Below are 16,331 nucleotides of genomic sequence, written 5' to 3' on the forward strand. Positions count from 1 at the left end.
CCACAGACTCACACACGCCTGCACAGACACACCCTTGCACACACGCACGCACATGTCTATAAACATCCACATGCACACCCAGCCTAGCCTACAACGGACCCACGGAATACACGCGTGCCCACATACATATGTGCATACACACACCCCTCGCCAAGGCTAGCTCTGGTCTGTAGAGGCCCTACGGGGTTTAGATTCCTTTGGGAATCCTTCAAATTTCTTGCCAGCATCGGAGGAAATCCCTTTGGGGTCCAAAATGTATCTAAGCTTTCAGAAATGTTCCTTCCGAGTCTATGTGAGCAAGAGCAGCTGCGCGGCTGGGCTTAGATGGGGACGCGGTGCAGCAGACTCCTCTCCTGGGGCTCTCTCGGCCCCGCCAGGCTACCCTGTGCCCTATTGGCAGGGGGCTGACAGCCACCATAGGTCAGATGGCATCAGCGGCAAAGGCGCGTGCTTGCCAGCCTCCTAGCTAACGGGGGCTTTCGCACGTGTGCTGAGTTCAGACAGCAGCTTGGGGGGGGCGGGCACCGGGCACCGGGCTACCCGATGGCCTACAGAGGTCTAGAAGCCACGCATTCCCTCGAGTGATCGTGGGAACCCGCATGTACGCGCCATGCACACCCGGCGGTGGCATACTTCGTTGGAGTGGGTGCGGTTCTGGTGCTTGGCGCGGTCCGAGGCGTTGGAGAAGGCCTTGTTGCAGCCCTCGTGCTCACACACGTACGGTTTCTCCCCCGTGTGGGACCGCAGGTGCGTCTTCAGGTTCTCCAGGCGAGAGTAGGCCTTTGAGCAGCCCTCGAACTGGGAAGAAAGGGGATCGGTCAGCGAGGGCACCCTGGATCCAACGCAGGGCAGCTCCCCAGGTCCCCCCACCTGCTGTAACCCGCTGCTGCGCCCAGGAGTGTGTATTTTCACAGTCATGTCCACCTTGCTTTCTGATTATAAAATGACATTGGGCCTCTCTAGAAAACTAGGAAAAGACGGTAAAGTGCAAAAAGAGAAATGAAGACCGTCAGCTGCTCAAGGACAGTCACTGCCAACATCGAAAGAAGTCTCTTTCTGGAGACTCTGTAGCTCATCCCCAGTTTTTGTGTTTAAGTTTATTTATTTTGAAAAAGAGAGAAAGAGAGAGTGGGGGGGGGAGGGGAGAGAGAAAGAAAGTTAGAGAATCTGAAGCAGACCCCATGCTGTCAGCACAGAGCCCAACGAGGGGCTCGAACTCACCAACTGTGAGATCATGACCCAAGCTGAAGTCAAGAGTTGGATGCTTAACCAACTGAACCTGCCAGGCACCCCCATCCCCATGTTTTATTTTTTATTTTGAGAAAGAGAGAGAGAGAGAGAGCAGGAGAGGGACAGAGAGAGAGAGGGAATCACAAGCAGGTTCTGTGCTGTCGGTGCAGAGCCCAGTGCAGGGCTCGATCTCATGAACCATGAGATTCTGACCTGAGCCAAATCGAGTTAAACGCTTACCTGCCTGAGCCACCCAGGTGCCCCTTATCTCCACGTTTTAAACCCAAACTGGGACCATATCAAGTATTTAGTTACATACTCTGTTAAAATCAATGGCACATGGTGAGAATCATCCTGTATCATTAAAAACTCTTTGAAAATATTATTTTAAACTGTTTCCAGTGCCACCCCCCGATTAGAACTTTGGCGTGCATTAAAATGTGCTGAGAATTAAATCCAGTTTTCGCTGGGTCCTGGCACGAGCTGGCCACCCTCACACTTGCTATGGCCATGCTGGTCCCCTTTCAGTGCCTTGGCCCCACTGAGTTCTTCCCAGCACCGGGCCTTTGCACACACAGCCCCGTCTGCCTGGAACCTTACCCCGGCCCTGGGGTGGCTCACCCCCTATCAATCTCTGAGGTCATTTCCTCTGAGAGCATTTCTTGATATTCTTATTCATCACACTACCCTTTTCCTTGTATATTTTCTACTACAATTTATAATCATCTTTACCATTTTATTACCTGGCCTTCCCACTAGGATGCAACCTTGAAGAGAGTAGGTGCCGTCTAGATCTCGTTCATTTTTGTGTTCCTAGTATTTAGTATCTGACGGAAAAAACCCATGTTTGACACTCAAGAAACATTTTTGAAAAGGAAGGAAGGGGGGAGCATTAGAGTGTGGCAGAGAGGGAGGGAGGGAGGGGGGGAAGGAGGAAGGAAGGACCGTTGTAGGAGTTCTGTACCTATTGCCAAGATACTGCAATAGCAACTACCGCAGCTGTGAAAATTGTCCTCAGGATGACACGGACATCCCAGCAGGAACTGTCATACCCTTCATATCCTCCCCTTTATTCCTGATCCGTATGACTGAGTACATTTGGCTCCGAATGCCTCTGATATGTTTCTACAACTCCCGGCTTGTACCACAGGGCGATGATGCACTTCCGCTCAGAATGTTATGGAAACAACTTGCCACAGAGGACCGGGAAGAACAAAAAAAGAGGTGTGCAAAAGGACAAATCTGGAGGACGGACACTTCCCGAGTGCAGAGTTTAGTACAAAACTATAATAATCAAGACCGTGTGTGCTGCTACCATAAGGGCAGATGGGGATCGATGTAACAGAGCGATGAGAGTTTAGAAATAAACTCATATAGGGGCGCCCGGGTGGCTCAGTCGGTAGAGCATCTGACTTCGGCTCAGGTCATGATCTCGCGGTTTGTGAGTTCGAGCCCCGAGTCAGGCTCTGTGCGGACAGCTCAGAGCCTGGAGCCTGCGTCAGATTCTGTGTCTCCCTCTGTCTCTGCCCCTCCCCAGCGCATGCTCTGTCTCTCTCTGTCTGAAAAATAAATAAACGTTAAAAAAATTAAAAAAAAAAAAGGAAAGAGGTACTGGGGCACCTGAGTGGCTCAGTCGGTTAAGCTTTTGGCTCTTGGTCTTGATGCAGGTCATGATCTCATGGTTCCTGGGGTCCAGCCCCACATGGGGCTCTGCGCTGCTGGTGTGGAGCCTGCTTGGGATTCTGTCTCTTTCCCTCTCTTGCTGCCCCTCCCCCACTCTCTCTTAAAATAAGTAAATAAGTTAAAATAAAGAATGAGGTATAGATACATGCTACACCATGGATGGATCTTGAAAACATGCTGAGTGAGCAAAGCCAGACACAAGCACAATCATACCCATTGTATGGTTCCGTTTTTATGAACTATCTGGAAAAGGCAATTCACAGAGACAGGGAGGTAGATTAGCGGCTGTCAGGGAATGGGTGGGGTGGGGAAGAGAACAGGCATAGGGTTTCTTTTTTGGGGTGATGACAATGCTCTGAAATTAGCCAGTGGTGATGCTTGAGCAACTTTGTGAACATACTAAAAATCACTGAATTGTGTATATATTTTTTATTTAAAACATTTTTTTAAATGTTTATTTATTTTTAAGACAGAGAGAGCATGAGTGGAGAAGGGGCAGAGGGAGAGAGGGAGACACAGAATCCAAAGCAGACTCCAGGCTCCAAGCTGTCAGCAGAGCCCGACACAGGGCTCAAACCCATGAACCGTGAGATCATGACCTGAACCAAAGTTGGACACTGAACTGACAGAGCCACCCACGCATCCCTGAATGCTGTATTTTTAAAAAAGGGAATGTGAATTTTATCTCAATTAAAAAAATAACTTGGCAACAAAGGTAGCATATTTCATTGAATCCTGGGTCCACCTATTTTAAGACAGCCTGATTTCAGAGATATTAAAATATATTATATTATATAATATAAAATGTCTATCTTGGAATTATGAAACTATGGTGATCCACGGAGAGGAGTTCCCAGAGGTTTTAGCTGCAACCTCGTCAGTGCATCACTGGATCAACAGCCCTTTTATTTTTTTATTAAAAAACTTTTTTAAATATTTATTTTTGAGAGAGACGTAGAGACAGAGTACGAGCAGGGAAGGGGTAGAGAGGGCGAGAAACACAGAATCCGAAGTAGGCTCCAGGCTCCAAGTTGTTAACATAGAACTGCATGCGGGGCTGGAACTCGTGCACCCCGAGATCGTGACCTGAGCCAAAGTCAGAGGTATAACCGACTGAGCCTCCCAACGGCCCTTTTAAAGAGGGAGCGACTGTGTGTGTTAAACAAAAGGTCTCACCAGTCAGAGCCACAAATTCTGTTGACTCATAAGGGAAATTGTCTAAAGGGTCTTATCTCTGTGTTCATTTTGTTCACTTTAAAAAAGAGAAATTCAAAAAAATAAAAAAAAAAAAAGGAAATTCACCCCAAGTGATTTTGCTCAAGCTATGAATGAATCACCAGCGAAACTTTTCTCTGTGCAGGGGGCACACTCCAGGGTGCTTACACTCAGCTGGCCCCTGGGTCTGGGGTCTGCCAGCCAAGTGCTGNAAGCATCAGGATAGCACAGGGGGCGGGGCCTCAAGAAGCCCAGCGCAGCGGAAGGTGCAGGGCAGGAGCGCACAGGACAGCCGACCCCTTGGAAGGGCGGGTCCGGTGAGGCTGCAGCGGCCTGCTCAACCCAAGGTGACCTGTGGTCAGCCACGCCCAACACAGCCCCCGCCACCCGCGGGGCGCGGCAGGGAGGCGGGGCCACTCACCGTGCACTTGTGCGGCTTCTCGCCCGTGTGCCGGCGCATGTGCACCACCAGCATGTACTGTGCCTTGAAGGGCTTCTGCTCCCGCGTGCAGGCCTGCCAGCGGCACACGAACTCCTTCTTCTCCCCATGGATGTGCTCGTTGTTGATGTGCTGCCGGGAGCAAGGTCACGGGGCAGGGTGAGCCGGCCACCGGAGCCGGGGCGGGGGGGGAGGGCACCTGCCATATGCGGACGCCCCACCCAACAAGAGTACCCCCTGTGTGCCAGGCCACGCCTCCTTCTCATTCACTGCCGTTAACTGAAGGCCTACTGTGTGATCTTCTTGTCTCACTGCATTTCCCAATTCTGTCATCAAAGTGCCCGTCTATGACGGGCAAAGGCACCCCGCTCACCCCAGCCTGGGCCCTAGGCTCCGGTGGGTAGGATGATGCTCCTGGGCTGCAAACAGTAGGCACTAATTCACTGTAGTGAGGCAGGCATGCATGTGGTTGGCGCCGGAGACGCTGCTCCCAAGCTTGCCCCTGTTGTGCCAAGAGTTTGTAAATACACTTTTTTATTCTAATGCAAACATCAGTGTCTCCTCATCTGTTTTTGACAGTAACCTAGGAGATGGTGGTTCTTCTGACCCTTTTCGCCGAGGCCCCGATTGTGATGTGGGCTGTGCAGGGCCCAGGCAGCAACGATGGGTGGGTGGGGCTCGACGGGACCCCGACGGTGGGCTCTGGGCACTGTGTGATGCTGTCCCTGGGACAAAATGGTCCGGGAGGGTCGGGCAGGTCAGCCAAATGCAGCACGGCTGGTCTGGAGGCACCGCAGGGGGTGCCCTGCATCCCAGGTTAGGTGAAGAGCCCTTTGGATTTTAGTCACTTGCTTTGATTATTTAACTGAAGGCTATAGGACTCACTGGAGAAGGGGTTTACTGCCTCTGAGCGTATGATGTGTGCATATGTCCAGACTTTTATGTCCTTAATCTTTGAGGTGGCTTATTTATCTTGGGGGGTGAAAGAAGGTGATATTAGCCACTCACACAGTAGACTGAAAAAGTATACCGGACCTTGCATGCCTCTTCTCCCTCTAGGGCTTCTATCTAAAGGCCACTGGGGAGCCTCCTTGCACCGCATCAAGGTCATGTCCCATCTGTGTGTGAATGGGGCTGGGCTTGCTTCTCCCCAGGTGGATGGGGAGGGTGAGACACTCTGCTCTCGGGTGCCTGTTCTCTGCAGCCCCAGTGCCTTCCTTCTCTTTTCTTGGTTCCTTTTCCAGCCTTCAGTGCCTCCCACCCACCACAATCTCCAGTGCAGCAGCCATTAGCCACCTTTGGCTCGAGAGCCCTTGGCATGTGGCTGGCCCCACCTGGGATGGGCTGTTTCAAAGATGGAGAATAAAAAAAAATAGTAAGGATGTAAATAAAATATCTCAATAATTTTGTTTTATATTGATGGCACATCAAAATGATAACCTTTCAGATACACTGGCGTAAATAAAATTTACTATTCAAGTGAATTTCACCTGTTTCCTTTTATTTTTTTTTTTAAAAACATGCTTCCAGGTTAACATAAAATGACATGCGGGGTGGCCATTTGTGCCTGGCATTGTCTTTCCACTGGACTGTGCTGCCACAGCTGTCTGCAGTCCACGGGGCTGTTGGAGAGCTGAGCATATGGGCACCTGACCCGGAGGAGACAGAAAACCGCCAGGCCCCCACAGCCCGAGAAACCCGCCTGACCGCCATGCATACAAATGTCCACGTGGAAGCAAGTAAAATCTACAGCTTTGAACTTCCAGGGAAATCTTATCAGATTAGCCTCACTTTCCATTTTTAAAGCCTCTCAAATGATAAAAATGCTTCCTGACAATGCCTTTCATTTTTTTCTTATTGGTTTACTTAGCAACAAATTGTTAATAATCGACTGGGGGCTCCAGCTCGCCTGTGTGCCTGCCACCATCCATCTTCCCAGGGAGCGGAGAGGGAGGCACAGCTGGGCAGAGGGGCCGCCTCTCTTCTCATAGGGGGCTTCTCTCTCCAGGGCCAGGCAGAGGCGATCACCTGGGCCCACGGGGACAGTCCTGGGCACGGGCAGAGGCTCGCAGCTGAAGCCCTCTTTCCCCTGACTGCCTGTATGCGAGCAACTCCCTCCCTGCTCTCGGGGGCCAGCTCGCTCATCACCGTGCACACCTCTCAAGCCTGCGTCTCCTCCCCGCCCCCCTCCCCCCCGGGTCCCCTCCAGGCCGCACATGCAGTCCTGCCTCTCTTTCATCGAATTTCATCTGTCCTACGACTCACAGCCCCAGGGACTCCTTCTCCGGACGGTTTACCCAAAGACGTGGAACAGGTTGAAAAATTATGTTCAAGTTCCAGAAGGGATTAAGGCAGCCCCATTTCACGGGTGCTCGGTCGGCTGCAACAGGTTTGCTGGGAAATTCTGACCTCCTGTGTCCTCATACTGGGGGAGAGGGCACCCCAATGCAGAAGAAACCCTGGGCATTTGACAGCAACGGGCATGACCAGGGGAAGCAGAGGGAGCGGGCCGTGTCCTAACTCTGGACTCCACAAAGCCATGGAGACGCAAACTCCTAGGATGGCTTCCGGATGTGAGCACTGTGTCTCTACCCCGTCCAGCCATGTGACTGTGGGCTGCTGTGGGGCTCATCTTCACAGACTCTCATTCACCCAGGGGCGTGTGGGTGGCGAGGGGAGCTGTGTTGGGAGGGTGACCCTTGAAATCAAGCTGTCTTCTGGGTGGAGAGGAGAGACTGGCTCAGGGCTGGAGAGGGGACCGGAGAGGAGGGGGAGGGAGGCTAGCCCCCCTGCAAGGGAGGCCATCTGCCAAGTGCTTATGTTGGTATCACATTTCACCTTCACAACGCTGTTGGGTAGGCTTCACCCCCGTTATGGGAGGAAAAACACTGGGGCCGCTGGGGGTTAAGTTGCTGGCTTGGAACGGCTCGGCGAGGAGCGGTACAGCCAGCTTTGAAGGGTCTGCTCCCTGCGCCTCAAGGGTTACCTCCCGACCGCCATCATATGGGTGCTGCTGTAGAAAAGTTCCGAGTGTGGACCAAGGGACACGACGTGAAGGCGCACCTGGGTCCCGTGGCCTCTCTGGTGTCCCATCAGGACCAGGTACTTCTAAGCAGCCTCCTCCTGATACGGCACACACCCCCCATCTGCGCTTGCATGTGCTGGGTCTCTGGGAACAGTCTCCAAGAGGAAATTACTAACTCCTTCCTCCACAGGAGGAACTTCTTTCAGGTTTCGGGGTCCGTATTTGTAGATGCCTGCTGGTTTAACTAATCTTATTTCCCTCTTTGCACTGGCTGCTAGGAAGCTCAGGAGGGAAAAAAGCTCAGGAGGAAAAAAAAGATCTTTATGTGAATTAAAGCTCAGAGCACATAGTTTTTTAAATCCATTCTACTCCTGGCTTCATCTGAGTGTGCTTTTCTCCTTAATTTTCTCATGTACATCTTTTTGTTTTAATCTCTTCTACTATGTATGTATTTGTAAGTGCCCTTTTGGAAGCAGGCAGGGCCCGGGTAAGTAATCAGGCGTCCCACTTGCAGAGGATGTGGCCCAGGCACCTCTTAGAGCTGCCTCGTCCAGCCCCCTCTGTCCCGCAGAGGGGCGGACGTTCTGCCTGCTGGGCAGGGTGCCGGGGCTTCGAGGCTTACGTGCACCAGCTGCTCCTGGGTGTCGTACTCCTTGCTGCAGTCCCCCCAGTGGCAGTTGGTCTCGTAGACGATCACTTCGGCCTCCTGCTTACAGTCGTCCCTGTCCAAGTCTTCCTTGAGGTCAGCCAGCTGCTCCTGGGGGAGGAGCAGAGCAGCCCACGGGGGCCACGTTCAGCCACCTGGCCCCGAAAGGTCACTGCTGGCCCCAGCAGTCGATGCTGAGGACCCTGGGCTGGTATGCATATGGAGACACATGCGTGCACATCCACACACATGAGCCCGCATGCACATGCACACACACGCGAGCACACACACACGCGCTTGTGTACGCACACACACGCACACGTACATGTATGTGCTCGTCCCCCTTCTCGCTTTCCTCAGCCAGCTCCCGCCCAACCTGTTGCACAGCTGTCCTGGGGCCCCTCCTTCCTCTCTGCTGCTGGCCTGTCATCACCAAAGTGTCCCGTCACATCTGGGGTCAACTGACTTGGCGAGCAGAGTGGGAGAGGAGGGCAGTGACTTTTTCGTACTTGGTTTGGTTTCCTCGGCAGAGCCCATTGGGCCCCCAGGTGATTGGGGTGGGGGCCTTTTCATTTCCAGCGTGCAGGGAGGGGGCTGCTCCTGCCTGGAGGCAGAGAGGAGCCAACGTGCACCTGGCCTGGCCCTTCGACGACTTACTCTCACACTGCCCCCGCCTGCCAGGACACAGAGCACGCCCTGACTCGTCTCCCAGCCACAGCCCTAACACCTGGCCATGTGTGTTCTTGCAGCACAGCCAGGAAAGTGGGTTCGGGAGGGGCCCCCGTGCTCTCCGCAGAGCTCTCAGGGAGTGACAGCCCATGTCCCCGCTGGCGTCTCCTCATCCAGACGGGGCCCGCGTGTGCCCTGTTCAAGGCGACAACGGAAAGGCAGGGGACGCAGGGGCAAAGGCGAGGCTGGGAGTGGGAGCGGAGGGGGAGGCACAGGTGTGCCAGGCTGGGACGAAGGTGCGGGGGGCAGGGGGTGCGCTCGGGCCTCCGGGCGGGGGTGGGCATCACCCCAGCCCGCGGTTGTGAGGGCTGAAGCAGAGCGGGGATTCAGTACGCTGCACGCCTGCCACGGGAAAGCACGCCCATCCACCTTGCAAATGAGACAGGTCACTGAATCAAGACCCTGAGTGGCACGGTGACAGCCTTTCGTGATAAACGGCTTTCCTTCCACCGACACGTTGGAGGAGTCGGGCCGGGCAGGAAGGAGGGCTCTGCGCTGCCTTTCTGGGTCAGCGGGGCGGGGCAGGGGCTCCCCGGGGCTCAGCGCCTGTCCTCGGCGCTGCGGCGTGTTTGTCTCCCCTGGATATGTGCCGTCCTCATCAATTTCCACGGCCCCCGATGATGGCCGACCTCGTGGAAACCATGCATCACGCTGAGATGCTTTGGCGGCGGCGAGGGGAGAAGAATTTGTCACCAACTCCTCTGTTTGCCTGACAATAACAGGACCCGATATTTCATAAAAATTAACTGCCCAGAGCATGCCCGACGGTTTACAGGTTGGATAAAGGATGATCTGGCAGACGTAGGGAAGACGGGGGACAGGAGGTCCCCTGCGTCCCTCGTGTCAAAGCTGGTGGTGCTGTCGTAACAGATGGAGACCACGCCACTGTCAGAGGCCTGGGGGGCGGGAGGCTCGCCCGCGGGGTCAGAGCTCACACCAAGCCTTTCCTTCCTGTGACAGGCCTTTGCTCCAAGAGCTGGGACCGTCGGCCTGCCGTCTCAGAGCATCCGGGTAAGTGGCAGGATTTTTACAGGGACCCTGCAACAGGCCCCGGGCTGATGTGCTCCCTTCCTCACCTTCCTGCCCCAAATCACCTTCCTTGCCTCCCTTCTTCACGGTGTTTCTCACTCCCTTAAATGTACATCGAGTCATCAGAAAATCATATTTCATAGTGACTTCGCACCAGGCCCTACGTAAACCCTATTGACGTTGGGCCAGATCAGGCCCTTCTCCCAAGTGCAGCCTCCCAAAACTTTAGCTCCAAAGACAACAGGCGAGAAGCTAGGATTGGCGTCTGGGCAGACGCGAGTCCTATTAGTCAAGAGAGTCAGGAAAGTTGGCAGTGAAGGGGGCACGGTGGGGGTGGAGTTCTAGGGACAGGGAACAACTGGACAGGGGCCACAGCCATTCAGGGGACAGGAGTGACTGAGTCTGACGAGCTTGTATGAGGTGTGGGGTGGAGATGGCTGCAGCCCCATCCATTTATCCATCCACCTATCCATTTCCTTCCATCCATCCATCAATCCATCCATTGATCCATCCATCCATTTATCCATCCATCCATTTATCCGTCCATCCATCCATCATTCATCCATCCACCCATCATCCATCGATCCATCCATTTATCCATCCATCCATCCATCCACCCATCACCCATCCATCCATCCATCGATCCATCGACCCATTTATCCATCCATCCATCCATCCATCCATCCATCCATCCATCCATCCTTTCAGCATGTGTCTGATGAGCATGTAATGTGCAGGGTGCTGGGGCCACAGCCCTGGTTCCCCCTGAGCGCACAGTGTCCCCGCCCTCTCAGGTTCACTCATGCATGCATGCAGCCATCTGTTCATCCATTCACCACCAGGGCCAAGGGCCCGGGTCCGCTGACCCAGCCGGAGGATGACCAGGACAGCCTGCAGGTTACCTGTGTCAGCGTCAGTGGGGAGGCTGGCCGCAGGCCCTCCGCCTCTGTCTTGACTTTGCTGCGCTTATGAATGACGATGGGGTTGACAGTGCTGCTCACAGCTGACTCGCTGCTCTGCTTGTTCTGAGGGAGGGGGTAGGGGAGTCCATCACGAAGGGGCAGGGTGAGGGCACCCCAAGTTCTGTTTGGGCTTTACCTCTGGGATCCTCCCCACCTAGGTTGGGCCAGCACTTTTGCTTGAAGTTTCAGAAGCCGGGTCCCCCGACTTGATCCTCTGGCCAAGGGCATAGCCAGGAGAGAGCCCAGAGCTCAGCCTTTCAACCCCTCACCTCCCTGGGAACGGAAAAGAAACCCTCTCTTTGGGAAACGTGGGGCACCTGCACTCCTGTTCCAAGAGCCTCAGTTTCCCAGCCCTCTGGAGCAGGGGGTCCTGAAGCGTGAGAGCAGGAGCACAGGGCTAGGCCAGGGAAGGTGAGGGCATCGGGACCCAGCCCAGGGCTCCTCATCTGGCATCCAGCCCTTCTGATCCCGCGGCCCAGGGCCAGAAGGCATCCCACCAGCTAGACCCGTGCCTGGAGTCCTTTCACGAGTTCCCAGCATGAGACGGCAGCGATCAGCTCTCATGGGGCCCTGAGGACCCGGGGACCCACCTACCTGGGTGGTGGGGTCACTCAGACAGGCAGCGGTGCCTCCAAGCTGGGTCGGCGTGGCATTGATGGAGGCGAGGGCCACGGGCTGCTGGGCTAGGAAGGTGGGTGAGGGTTGGATCAAGGGTGGGGTGTGTCCGAAGGCAGAGCCCAGGCCCCTCTGCTGGCTCAGGATCTGCTGGTAGGCCACCGGGTTGATGGGGTGGGGGAAGGAGAAGGCTGGGCTGCAGAGGAGAGCAGAGGAGTCATGGAACGGAGACGGGGGGCAGAGAAGACCCTGCCAGGGATCAGAAGGGGCGTGTTGCTCATGGCACTGTCAGCATGGCTCTACCTTGCTCAAGAGCCAGCAGGGGCTCCCACTGCCTGCCATCTCATCCCCCCACCCCAGCCCTTCACCGCTCTGATGCATGAGATGCACCCCTGCGTCATCACTCCCTGGCCATCTGCGCCCCCCCGGGCCCCTGAGGCCGGTTCTGATGCTCCCTTGTCCAGGACAATGTGCCCTGGGCCCTCTAGCGCACATCACCCCTCTCTTCTTTCACTTCTCCTGCACTTCTAGGCTCCTTCATGTCACCTGCACACGGGCCACTCTCTGCAGAACAGGATATTGTGGGAATAATGGTGACCTCCAAGGCTAAGCCATGTAAGACATGTGGCTTGGGGCGTCTGGGTGGCTCAGTCAGTTGAACATCCACTTCCATTCAGCTCAGGTCATGGTCTCAAAGTTCATGGTATGGAGCCCCTCATCAGGGCTTGAGATTCTCTCTCTGTCTGCCCCTCCCCACGTCTCTCTCTCTCAAATAAATAAACGTATAAAAAAGGATAGGTGGGTTCCTCCTTGCTCTCTCCGGCATGGCTCACTCTGGGGGTGGAGGAGGGACCCAGCCGCCATGCTGTGAGGAAGCACAAGCAGCCTTATCTAGGGGCTCCTGTAACGTGAACTAAAGCTCTGGCCAATGCGCACGTGGGTGAACCACCTTGGAAAACAGAGCCCCAGGCCCGGCAAGACTTCAGGTGCCTTACAGCCCTGGCGGACATCTTCAGTGCGGGCTCAGGAGACCCACAGCTAAGCCAGTCTCATTTTCTTGACCCCAAGACACAGTTTGACATGGTAAATGCTTGTGGTTGTTTTAAACAGCTAAGGTTGAGGGTGTCTGGCTGGCTCAGTCGGTTAAGCATCCGACTTTGGCTCAAGTCATGATCTCACAGTTCGTGGGTTTGAGCCCCGCATGGGGTTCTGTGCTGGCAGCTTGGAGCCTGGAGCCTGCTTCAGATTCTGTGTCCCCCTCTCTCTCCGCCCCTCTGCCACTCATGCTCTCTCTCTCTCTCAAAAATAAAAATAAACTATAAAAAAAATTAAGCAGCTAAGGTTGGGAGTAATTGGTTTTGTGGCAAAAGACAGCTAACAACCTTGTTATCATTTCCATCTCTGTGTTCCAGGGCCAGGCCCTCCTGACATTCCTAACCCCTCCTGGCCTCTGTGAGGCGGGTCTGGGTGCAGGAAATGAGTTTAGTCAAGGTGGTTGGGTCTGAGTCCTTAGAATAGCCATGGGCTGCACGAGAGGGATGGGGGGGTGGGGTCAAGGGTGAATGGCTTCGATGAGGTTTGGGTGTGCCGTGCCGTGGCCACAGTGGGAAGCTTGCTGCCTGCCCAGAGACCCGGCATAACGCAAGTTGGGGTCACACGTGGCATGGTCCCCAGTGCCACCAATGGCCACGTCTGCCCCACAGCACCTGCTGAAATACTAAGAAAGCGACCTTTGCTTTCATGATTGACTCTTTCATGTCAGCCCGGTAAACTCTACTTTTCACAGCAGAGAGCGTGTCAGGGGGATGAGCGGATGCAAGAAGACATGCTCAAACGCTGGCACGTTGCAATGTCATCGTCACTGGTTTGCAATTCAGGAGGCGGCTGCAAGCACACTGATTCACAAATGCCACATGGCCTTCTTTCTCCAGGGGCTGAAAGCATGGACCCTCCCTCTCCCCCTCCCTCCCCCCCCCTGCCCTGGGGCCCCCAGCCCTCCTTCCAGTGCTCAGCCACCTGCATGCAGGCTGGGCTCACCTGAGGGTACCTGCTGACAGGTGCCCGTAGGAGCCGCTGGCCGCAGAGCTGCTGCGGGAGTTGTTGATGTAGGCCACCAGCGAGTTGGGCGAGGTCCGGATCATGCGCTGCAGGTCCAGGCTGGCGTCTGAGAGCGGGGAGATGGACAGCGCCCGCTTGCGGCTCAGGCGCGGTGTCACCCGTGGGCTGGAGAAGCGCGACACTGTGGGGACAGCCAACCCCAGGCATCACTGTGCTTGTCGAGGGTAGAGCTGAGGAAGGGGCACTGGGAGGTGGGGGGCGGCGGGAAGAGCCATGGAGGACGGTCTAATGAGAACCACGGCTGGGGCTTTGGCCTCGCTCAAGCTCAGTTTGCTCATCTACAGAATGGGATTGATCCATGCATGGCGTGGGGAGGGTGTGAGAAACCCAGGTCTGATGCTTGGGGGAGAGAATATGCTCAATGGACCTAAGTTAGTGCCTCTCCTCTTAGTTTTGCAGACAGAGAGCAGGGCTGGATTCAGCAACACTTAAGGCGGAGCAGCTAAGAGTGGAATAGCTTGGTGGCCACGACTGAACCCACCCATAAAGCTAGGACAAGATCAAGAAATGGGCATAGTCAGCGTCCTTCCAGACCCACCTGAGGGGAGCCACTGTCCCCGCTTCTGGAGTTGCCCGAGGCTTCGGGGACCTGTCACCTTAAACATTCACCATGCACAGGCACACCCCCCCACCCCACCCCTGACAGCCCCTCGCGAAAGCTCTCACCCCTCACCCATAAGGCCCTGCGGGAAGGGAGGATAGCCTACCCCAGACGGGGGTCACACTCTCCCCCAGCTCCAGACTGCGCCCCCGCGTCCCACGCAGGGTTCTGGCTCTCTCCTCCGCACAAACAATGGTCTAGAATAGACGCCCTGACAGCATCACCAGGCAACTCCCACATGCCCGCTTCTGCGCTGTCCGGACCCTCCCTGAGCCCCGGTTTCCTCTCTGCGAAAGGGTGTCCTGGTTCTGCGCTCTGGGGCCGTGGTGAGGAATACCTTAGGCGATGCGTGAGGGGCACCCAGGTGCTCGGCCACGCCCCTGCACTTCCGGTGCACACCCCTGCTACACGCAGCCCGCCTCCTTCCCTCTGTGCCTCCTTCCGTCTGTCGGCTCAGAGCTGCTGAGACCCCACAGGTGCTCCTCCTCCAGGGAGGCGGCAGCTGCAGGGTTGGCGTGTTGGTGCCTCACCCCCCCAGCTGTGTGGATCTGAGCCCCCGTCCCTGTGCAGGCCCAGCCCCGCCCCGCGAAGGCTCGGGGCACATTTGGCGTGTGTGAGGGCAGACTGCCCATCTCCCAACGCAGAAGCCTCAGCAGAGCCCCTGCCCCCCCCCACTCATGCCCCGGGACCCTCTGCTGGGCCCTGGGGGCACCTGTGCCTGGTGCTCCTCCAAGCCCTAGCCCTTGGCTGGCAAACCCGGGGGGGGGGCCTTCCCTCCCGGGCCACTGGGACAACCACCCTCTGAGGCCATGGGGAGGACTGTCGGAAAGGCAGTTTCCGGTCACTACAGGCATCCCGCCAGGCTGGGCTCAGCGGGCGTCCCCCCTCCCCCCACGGCAGCAGTGCGGGAACCGGAACCGGGGTTGGCCTGATGTGTTCCCATTCTCACCTCCTTCACCACTGAGTCTGCCCTCAAAGCTGCCTACAGGGGTCCCCTTCCTCTCCCCCCAGCCTACCACCAGCCGGGGTCACCCCAGGGCCCTCAGCTAGTTGCTGTCGCATCCACATTCCTCACTGCAGCCTGAGAGAGTGTTTTAACGTGTAAACTGAATCATGTCCCTGTGCCCCCTGCCCCAACCTTTCCAAAGCTCAGGGTGGCTTTTGCTTGGAGGCCCTGTGGGTGTCCCCTGCCCACCTCTCCAGCCCCCTCCTGCCCACCTCCCAGGCTCTGCCCCAGCCACCTTCCAGCTCCCGTCACTGCCCTCCCGCACAGGGCCTTTGCACATGTGGGGTGCTCTGCCTGAAGTGCTCTTCCCTCCTCTCTGTGCTCAGGCCTCAGCAGGTTATCACTTTCCCAGGGAGAGCCCCCTGACATCCTCCGACTGGGAAGGTCCCCACCCCGACCCAAACGGTGTCACCTCCGCAAGTCGGCATCCACTGGTGTGGCTATCTGATCGCTTCTGCCCCTCCTGCCTTCACGCCTTGGGGACTTGGGTCCTGGCCCTCTCACTGTTACATGCATACGTGTAGAGCTGGCTCAGTGGTGAGCCCGAGCGGAAGATGGTAAACGCAGAGGTGCCGGCACAGGCGTGGCGGCCTGAGGGACGGCAGCAAAATCACACCCAGGGAAGGCTAGTATGTATGCGATGCCTAGAAGGTGCTGGGTGCTGTCTTGAGCACTCCAAGGTATTATACTATTTTTTTACTAAAAAAATTTTTTTTAGTGTTTATTTTTGAAAGAGGGAGAGAGACAGAGCATGAGCCGGAAAGGGGTGGAGAAAGAGGGAGGCAGAATCCGAAGCAGGCTCCAGGCTCCGAGCTGTCAGCACAGAGCCCAACACGGGGCTCAAACTCACGAACTGCGAGATCATGACCTGAGCCGAAGTCAGATGCTGAACCGACTGAGCCACCCAGGGGCCCCTAAATTGTTTAATCTTTAAAGCCTTCAATAGTATAAACTGCCCTGGAAGTCAGGCAGGTGGCCACCAAACCACTCAGCACACCGCCTCCACCCAGGGTGGGGAGGAGAGGCACCTTGT

At 55.8% G+C, this 16,331-nt stretch overlaps 1 protein-coding gene across 1 annotated transcript in view; it reads right to left on the reverse strand.

Moving 5' to 3' along the window:
* The window catches only part of GLI2 (GLI family zinc finger 2), a 175,443-nt gene that overhangs the window by 7,371 nt on the left and 151,741 nt on the right, over window positions 1-16,331 (reverse strand). Inside the window, exons 5-10 of the mRNA XM_077755266.1 lie at window positions 13,611-13,812; window positions 11,553-11,769; window positions 10,899-11,021; window positions 8,215-8,349; window positions 4,550-4,699; window positions 634-798 (exon numbers count right to left, since the gene is read on the reverse strand). Coding sequence (XP_077611392.1) covers window positions 634-798; window positions 4,550-4,699; window positions 8,215-8,349; window positions 10,899-11,021; window positions 11,553-11,769; window positions 13,611-13,812 — 992 coding nt within the window. The remainder of the gene's footprint in view (window positions 1-633; window positions 799-4,549; window positions 4,700-8,214; window positions 8,350-10,898; window positions 11,022-11,552; window positions 11,770-13,610; window positions 13,813-16,331) is intronic.

This window comes from Crocuta crocuta, unplaced genomic scaffold (assembly GCF_008692635.1).
Source record: "Crocuta crocuta isolate KB4526 unplaced genomic scaffold, BGI_CrCroc_1.0 scaffold548, whole genome shotgun sequence".
In the NCBI taxonomy this organism is placed as follows: Eukaryota; Metazoa; Chordata; class Mammalia; order Carnivora; family Hyaenidae; genus Crocuta; species Crocuta crocuta.